The sequence below is a fragment of the Scyliorhinus canicula genome, chromosome 10 (genome assembly GCF_902713615.1).
Source record: "Scyliorhinus canicula chromosome 10, sScyCan1.1, whole genome shotgun sequence".
NCBI lineage: Eukaryota > Metazoa > Chordata > Chondrichthyes > Carcharhiniformes > Scyliorhinidae > Scyliorhinus > Scyliorhinus canicula.
Window position 1 is genome coordinate 146,945,359 of NC_052155.1, and position 9,117 is coordinate 146,954,475.

At 45.2% G+C, this 9,117-nt stretch overlaps 1 protein-coding gene across 3 annotated transcripts in view; it reads right to left on the reverse strand.

Moving 5' to 3' along the window:
• The window catches only part of golga4 (golgin A4), a 220,065-nt gene extending 212,421 nt beyond the window's left edge, over positions 1-7,644 (reverse strand). For all 3 annotated transcript variants that reach the window (XM_038809827.1, XM_038809826.1, XM_038809825.1), the window contains exon 1: positions 7,447-7,644. In XM_038809827.1, the coding sequence (XP_038665755.1) occupies positions 7,447-7,512 (66 nt within the window). In that variant the 5' untranslated portion in view covers positions 7,513-7,644. The remainder of the gene's footprint in view (positions 1-7,446) is intronic.
• Positions 7,645-9,117: the final 1,473 nt, after the last annotated feature.

Below are 9,117 nucleotides of genomic sequence, written 5' to 3' on the forward strand. Positions count from 1 at the left end.
TTGGAATTCCCTATGCTAGAGATGTGGATACCTTTTATATATTCACACATGGGATATGACTATCGCTGTGTAGGCCAGCATTGTTTGCCCACTCATAGAACATAGAACATAGAACAGTACAGCACAGAACAGGCCCTTCGGCCCTCGATGTTGTGCCGAGCCATGATCACCCTACTTAAACCCACGTAACCCGTATACCCGTAACCCAACAATCCCCCCATTAACCTTACACTACGGGCAATTTAGCATGGCCAATCCACCTAACCCGCACATCTTTGGACTGTGGGAGGAAACCGGAGCACCCGGAGGAAACCCACGCACACACGGGGAGGACGTGCAGACTCCACACAGACAGTGACCCAGCCGGGAATCGAACCTGGGACCCTGGAGCTGTGAAGCATTGATGCTAACCACCATGCTACCGTGAGGCCCACTCCTCATTGCTATTGAGATGGTTGTGGTGAGCAGCCTTCTTGAACCGCTGCAATCGATGTAGTGTAGGTGCACCCAAAGTGCTGTTACCCACAGGCTATAGTTAAGGTTGGAATAGGCATATTTTTGGTCTCTCAGGATATCAAGGGTATGGGTGGGAAAGTGGAGCTCTCAGGATTTGCCATTATCGTACTGAATGGTGGAGCAGACATGCACGGTTGAAATTTGTTCCTATCTCATGTTCTTTTGGGAAACTCTTTACTGGTTGGAGTCATACCTAGCACAAAGAATGGTTGTGATTGGTGGAGGATAATTATTTCAGCTCCAAAACATTGTTGCACGTGTTCCTTAGGGTAGGTGTGCTAGGCCAAACTAACTTCACCTTCTTCGGCTGTGATCTTTCCTTAACCATTAGGTCAGAAATAGGGATGTTTGCTGGCAATTACATAGTGTTCATTATCATTCACAACTCGTTAGCTCCTGAAGCAGTCCAGGTCTGCATGTAGAAAGACCTGGACAGCATACAGACTTGAGCTGATAAGTGGCAAGTAACATTCATACAAATGACGCCATGTAATGATCGTCTCCAACAAGAGAGAATCTAACCCCTTGACACCCAATGGCATTACCATCGCTGAATCCTGCATCATCAACACCCTGGGGGTTACCATTGACTAGAAACTTAACAAGACCATAGGTATAAATATTGTGGCTTCAAAATCCGGTCAGAAGCCAGAAATTCTGCAGTGACAAACTCAATTCCTGACTCCTCAAAGCTTATCCACCATCTGCAAAGGAACCTGTCAGGAGTGTGATGGAATACTTTCACAAGCTGAGATGTGAGCTGCTCCAACAATATGCAAGAAGCTCAACACCATCCAAGACAACACACTGCCTTAAACATTTACTCCCTTCACCGCTGACACACTGTGGCAGCAGTATGTATCTTCTACAAGATGCACTGTAGCAATTCACCAAGTCTCCTCTGACAGCATTTTTCAAACCCATGACATCTGCCTCCACGCAGCAGGTGCATGGGAACACCAGTATCTGCAAGTTTCCCTCCAAGCTACACACCATCCTGACTATTACTGTTCCTTCACTCTCGCTGGGTCAAAAACCTGCAATTTCTTCTAGAAGAGCACTACTCCAAGTGGAATGCAGAAATTAAAGAAGGCAGTTTACCACCACCTGAATTTAAAATTCAAAGCATTTGGGATAGGTGCCAATATTCATGGATGAAACACACAGCATCACTCTTCTCAAATTATTCTATCACGACTGTTAAGCCAAATGCACAATTAACAAAGTGGCATATGCTCACCAGATAATTACTACATTTGAGTTGTAGGTCATTCTCCCTTTTGAACTGCACTGTTCCACTATTTTCTCTAATAGACTACATCAGTAAACCTTTAGAACAAACATCAATGTGATTTAGTGCTCAAAAAAGCAAATGAATAAATGCAGATTTTTAAACTGATTTCTGACAATCCTCACAATCCCACCTCTTTGAAGCTTTGCAGCTTGGAAAACATTCAATGTTGTTGAATGTATGAATTTAAAATAAGCTACTTGGAAAAGAATGTTTCTAAAAATACTATATGCACAATTTTTTATTACATATAGTTACAGCATCACAAACTGAATAATAATAATGTGATCAATTTAACAAATTATATTTGGACTTGGTATGGAGCCTGACAAGGAGCAAGCACGTGGGCAGCACGGTAACACAGTGGCTTGGGTCACTGTCTGTGTGGAGTCTGCACATACTCCCGGTGTCTGCAGGGATTTCCTCCGGGTCTCCGTTTCCTCCCACAAGTCCTGAAAGACGTGCTTGTTGGGTAATTTGGACATTCTGAATTCTCTCTCTGTGTACCCGAATAGGTGCCGGGATGTGGCAACTAGGGGCTTTTCACAGTAACTTCATTGCAGTGTTACTGTAAGCCTACTTGTGACAATAAAGATTATTATTAAAGAGTAATTCAGCAAAATAGTTAATCTACAAGTGCTTTGCAGAAAATAAAAGAAAATGTCATGGTAGAAAGCTCCCTTGTAAGCGTGAACACAAGACCTTGAAAATATTGTACCATTTTCTCCATTTATCCAACTTCCCTGCGACACACTCCTCATAACCTTTCTCTCCTCCAAGAATCAAAGAGTTGGTAGTGGTCCATTGCATTTTACTTGGTGGTCATCTTTCATTTATGAGCTTAGACTGGACTTATCATTCGGCAATTCAAATACTAATGTGTGACCTAAAACATGAAATTCAATAAGGTTTGAGAGGATAGATGTAGATAGCATGTTTCCACTTGCGGTCAAGATCAGAACTAGGCACCATAAACATAAAATAGTCACAAATAAATCCCACAGAGAATTCAGGGGAAACGTTTTTACTCAGAATGGTTAGAATATGGAACTCGCAGGGCAGCACGGTGGCGCAGTGGTTAGCATTGCTGCCTCACGGCACAAAGGTCCCAGGTTTGATCCCGGCTCTGGGTCACTGCCCATGTGGAGTTTGCATTCTCCCCATGTTTGCGTAGGTTTCGCCCCCACAACCCAAGAATGTACAGATAGGTGGATTGGCCACGCTAAATTGCCCCTTAATTGGAAAAATTGAATTGGGTACTCTAAATTTATATATCAAAAAAAGAATATGGAACTCGCTACCACAATAAACAGATGGTTGCAACTTAATTTTTTTAATAGATACATTCGAGAGAAGAGAAAATGGATATGATGGGGCGAGAAGAAGTGTGGGTGGAGGGTTTTGGTTGTATAAACATTGGCGTTGACTTGTTGGGTCAAACGGCCTGTTTTAATAGTCTAAATACATTGTAATTATACCTAATCAACTAAATTGCATATATTGCAATGAATTACACAGGATGGCCTGTTTCCATGCTGTACAGTAACATGAACAAGGCTGTGACAAGCTTTTATCTAAGGTGTCAATATTAGTATACCACGTGGCTGGAGGCAAATCAATCAAAGGGCATCATCATGGAAAACTCTTGTATTTAGCTGAATTGTCAATTATCTTCACTTTCTCGCTGAGTGAATAGCCATCAGCAACTGACTTTTTTTTCTCTTCCTCGCCCAGATAATGATGCAAAGAGTGACACCCCACCTACAACCTCAGGACAGCTCGTGCTGGTCTCTGGGAATCAATCCTGAGTATTACAGGCTGCATTGTTTTGGAGCAAAACTGGACAGATCATTCAAGGTCACTGTGATTGTGGATTTACCTGCCATACCAATCAACCACAAAATCTGGCAGTTCCCATTGAATGCACAGAAATAATGAAATCAAAATTCGTAGTTGAGCATTGATATGCTTTCTTTTTGTTTTACCCTCCCAAACTCAAATAATCTTTTTCAAAGACAGTGTATAGAATTCTGTACTTTATGGTGATTACTCTGCAGCACGGTAGCACAAGAATTGTCCAGACTGTAAAGATTATTTTAACCTTCCAACTTTACAAGATAAGCTTTTCCTTGCGAGTCTGCTATACTTTTCTGGAGTGCTGCCAGCGGTCTTTTGCTTGGGTATCTTTGGGTAAACTATTATCTATATGTGAGAAAGGGTAACCCCGGGACTTATTGGATACAGGCCTGCCCAAATGCATTTACCTGGAGTTTAAGTAATATACCATGACTAACTGCTAATAACTCAGTGAATGGATTTGATCCCACAATGGATCATCATCCAGTGTCCTGACCAGCTGATTATTTTTTAGATTGTCGTTCAGAATTCCTTGCTTTATGTTATCTTAGCCCAGAAAGATCTAAACCTTTAGGGATGCTTTTGAGTTTTAATATTTTATGTTGCTATCAATATCAACAGTTTTTGCACTCATCTCAGTGTAGTCACAGCCAAAATTGCCACTGGGAAATGATTTATTTTCCTTGTTCTAGTGTGCTGTGTTGCAACTCAATTTTTTGAATTGAGAATCGTATTTAAACTTATATGAGTTATACACATTTTCCTGGTGTGTCTTTGAAAATAACAATTAAAATGAGCAGAGTGCAGTACCTGAAATTTCAGGGCCAGGGACCCTTCAATATCGATGAGAGTACTTAGAAAAACAGGAAATTAAAAATGGAAAAACAAAAACAGCCATGTCATTGTCTGAATAAGCCTGAATGTAGGCCAATAAAACAAAAAGATTCAGTTGCACATCTCTCTGCAGATATATTCTGACATGACAGAAAACCAGTTGAGTGAGTATGCTAAATATGGCATTATTTATTTTCCCCATACATCTTGAGGCTTCCACTTTCCTTTATTGAGCTTTTGAGAGTGAAGCATACTGTTGTTGATTTTCTCTGGAATTCACAATGTTCAAATCTATTAGTAAAGCTGACGGCAAGAACTCACCTATTTAAATTATCTTTCAAATTTAGAGATGTTTAACATCATACCCAAGAGGCTAAATGTCAAAACCCATGATTAAACTACCATGCAAATTTAGTTCATCTCAGAGAGGGATGGCAGTGGCTGTGTTATAATTAGCCTGGCTAGGTTTGTTTGGATTTGTTTTATTGTCACATTGTACCGAGGTACAGTGAAAAGTCTTGTTCTGTGCATAGACCAGACAGATCATTCCATACATGAAAAAAAAACATAGCATATACATAAATACAGAATGTAAATACATAGGCGGCAACGGATGAGCAGAGTGCAGTACTACTCAGTAGTAAAGATATGTGAAGAGATCAGCTCAGTCCATAAGACTCATTCAGGAGTCTGGTAACAGCGGGGGAAGCTGTTTTTGAACATGTTAGCGTGCGTTCTCTGACTTTTGTATCTCCTGCTCTGTGGAAGTTGGAAGAGTAATAACCCAGGTGGGAGGGGTCTTTCATTATGCTGCCTGCTTTCCCAAAGCAGCGGGAGGTGTAGACAGAGTGGATGCAAGGCGGGTACGTGTGATGGACTGGGCTGTGTGCACGACTCAGTAGTTTTCATACGATCTTGGGCCGAGCAGTTGCCATACCAAGTTGTGATGCAGCCAGATAGGATGCTGTCTATGGTGCAAATTGGTGAGTCAATGTGGACATGCCAAATTTCCTTCCTGAGGAAGTACAGGCGATGTTGTGGTTTCTTGGTCATAGCCTTGACATGGATGGACCAAGGCAGATTGTTGGTGATGTGCACACTTAGGAATTTGAAGCTGTCAACCATCTCCACCTCAGCACCATTGATGCAGACAGGGGCATGTACCATACTTTGCTTCCTGAAGTCAATGACCAGCTCTTCAGTTTTGCTGACATTGAGGGTGAGATTTCTAACAGAAATCCAAGGGACTTCTGATGGCAAGTGAATGGTTGCACTGGGAGAACAGCATTCAGCCCATTTGTAATGGCCACAAATCAAATACGCATACCCAGGTCCTCAATATTTTCGAAACAGAGTAGGTTTTAAGTGATACATCAACAGCCTTATGTGAAACAGCTACAGTATATTAGATCAGCATTTCATTTCTTGTCAAATGTGACATTGATGAAGTATCATGGGCGACTTGACCCACACGTCTGTTCGCCACAGGTTGTATTGAATCACGAGGGCTGAAGTGCACAGTAGCATTTGGTAATTTTTAATTCGGATACAAAGAACCGAAATGGCAGATTGTCTTAAAAAGATGCCTGAATAAAGTTTGATAGACTTAAAAATTACTATTAGCTTTCTTGTTGCTTTGCGAGATAAATGCGCAATTTCACTAAAGCTGAAAACAATCTGTCATTAACTCCAACTCTTATCAAAGTAATAGGCCAATGAGAGAAATGTTTAGACATTTTCAATGTATACCCTTCCTCATAGCGATGAATGAGCTAATTCCACAAGACAGAAGCAGAAGACATTGGAGCAGAATTAGGCCATACGGCCCATCAAGTCTGCACCACCATTCAATCGTGGCAGATGTGTTTCACATCCCCATAACCTTTGATCCCCTCCCATCCGTCAATGATACAATCAGAGAAGTTCATATTGTCCCTTACACTTTCTCCCCAATTGAAATGAAAATCGCATATTGTCACGAGTAGGCTTCAATGAAGTTACTGTGAAAAGCTCCTAGTCGCCACATCTGTCCGGGGAGGCTGGTACGGGAATCGAACCGTGCTGCTGACCCGCTTTAAAAGCCAGCGATTTAGCCCAGTGAGCTAAACCAGCCCCCAATTCAATACATTGGCTAATTTTCTACCTTAACTGCACTTTCTTGCCTTAGCCCCATATTTTGATTGCCTCGTGTCCAAAATCCAACTTCATGAGCCTTGAATATATTGTGCATCTACCATCCTCGAGGGAGACCCAAATAGAAACCCAGCTGGAGGGTAAGGAAGACTGTGATTTAAACATGGACAACCAAGTGCTCTTCTCCTCTGTGCTCCAGAGACTGAAAATCCTCAGGGAGATCCACACATAGCATTACAGATACATCTTTTGTAATGTAGAATGAGCACCACAACATCACCAAAGTCATCTCGTAATACAATTAAGAAGGGTAATCTCAGGCATCGAGATTTTAAGTTTCGCTTTCAAATCTCTCTTCTGAACCAAAATATTCAACAACCGACTGTGATGTTGGAAAAAAATCACTGAGCTTAACACTGATGTGCAATGCAGGAAGAGGCTGTTAAAGACCAATCACCATTCCCAGCGTCTGGTGCCAAAGGGGAATCACTTCATGTGTCAGATCAGCAGAGGGTGAGTGAGGGTCAGGAGGATTTCCAACTTGTCTCGCTGCTCCACCCTCCTCTCCAATTTCAAGGCATTTTAAACAGGCAGGCCCCACATTTCGATTGGAAACTTGCGCCTCCAACACCTGTTAGTGATGGGGCTCCAGGTCACCCCCAGATGTTCCAGTGATGTGACCCGACCCCGGGGGGGGGGGGGTGTGTGTGTGGAGAGCCGGGGTTCGGCAGGACCAGGGCCACCTCCTCCCGCACCCACTGGAGAACCGAGCCGCACCCCGGTCCGGGCTGGGCCTGCCCTCCGGCCGCTCTCACCTGAGCTTGGCTGCTCCTGACCGGTAACTGCTCCTCGTTAATCTTCTGCCTGAGTTTCTTGAACATCGTTGCTGCTGCCGGGGCCTCCGCTCGGGGGCCGGGTGAAGGCGGGAAGCTTGTTTCAGTGACTCGGCCGCCTCCAACCCGCCGGCTTCAGGCCACAGCTCCCGGACTGCTGAGCCGGCCCGCAACACGGCGCATGCGCTGGCGACGTGGCCACGGCAGCGCGAGCCGGATGTGTATCCGTGAGAGTCCATCAGGGGCGCTGTCCGCACCCAGAGCACTGAAGGTGAGAGTCCAGCAGGGGCGCTGTCTGCACCCAGGGCACTGAAGGTGAGAGTCCAGCAGGGGCGCTGTCCGCACCCAGAGCACTGAAGGTGAGAGTCCAGCAGGGGCGCTGTCCGCACCCAGAGCACTGAAGGTGAGTCCAGCAGGGGCGCTGTCTGCACCCAGGGCACTGAAGGTGAGGGTCCAGCAGGGGCGCTGTCTGCACCCAGAGCACTGAAGGTGAGAGTCCAGCAGGGGCGCTGTCTGCACCCAGAGCACTGAAGGTGAGAGTCCAGCAGGGGCGCTGTCTGCACCCAGAGCACTGAAGGTGAGAGTCCAGCAGGGGTGCTGTCTGCACCCAGAGCACTGAAGGTGAGAGTCCAGCAGGGGCGCTGTCTGCACCCAGAGCACTGAAGGTGAGGGTCCAGCAGGGGTGCTGTCTGCACCCAGAGCACTGAAGGTGAGAGTCCAGCAGGGGCGCTGTCTGCACACAGTGTTGGGGAAGATCAGGGTCTTGGAATCACCAGTTCGTCCCAACGCTTCAGAATTGTCCTGAAGACTCCAGCAATTAAAGTTGCTTGCTGAGAGCATCCTGGACAAAATAATTTGGTCTTATTTCTTTTTTTTAAAATGTATTATATTACAAACATGTCAAAACAGGTTACAGCAAATAAACACTTCCCATCAATCAACCATATAGTCTGTTCAAATATTTTCTCTTTTTTACACCCCTCCCCGACGGCGAACAGCTCCTCAAACACTGTCACAAACATCCCCCACCTTTCCTCAAACCCCCCTGAAGAGCCCCTTAACTCATACTTTATCTTCTCCAACCGCAGGAAGTCGTTGAGGTCACCCAACCAAGTCGCTATCTCCGGTGGCAATGCTGACCGTCATTCCAGCAAAATTCGTTGTGCAATCAGAGAGGCAAAGACCAAGACATCGGCCTTCCTCCACTCCAGGAGCTCCGACATCTCTGAGACCCCAAATATCGCCACCAAGGGTCTGGATCCACCTCCTCCAGTATCCTGGCTACGACATCGAACACTCCCGCCCAGAATCTTCCCAATTTTTCGCAACCCTAAAACATGTGCCCCGCCCACACCTCTCACACTCCTCTGCTACCCCGTGAAAGAACCCACTCATTCTCGCCCGAGTCATATGCACCCTGTGCACCACCTTAAACTGTACCAGGCTCATCCTTGCAGAAGAGGAGGTTCTGTTTACCCTTCGCAGTGCCTCACTCCAATTGATCTCCCCTCCCAACTCCGCTTCCCATTTCTCCTTGATCTTCACCACCCGCTCGCCTCCCTGCTCCCTCAGCCACTTGTATATATCCCCAATTCTTCCCTCCCCTTGCACATCTGGAAGCAGCAGTCGCTCCAGCAGGGTGTCTCCCGGCAG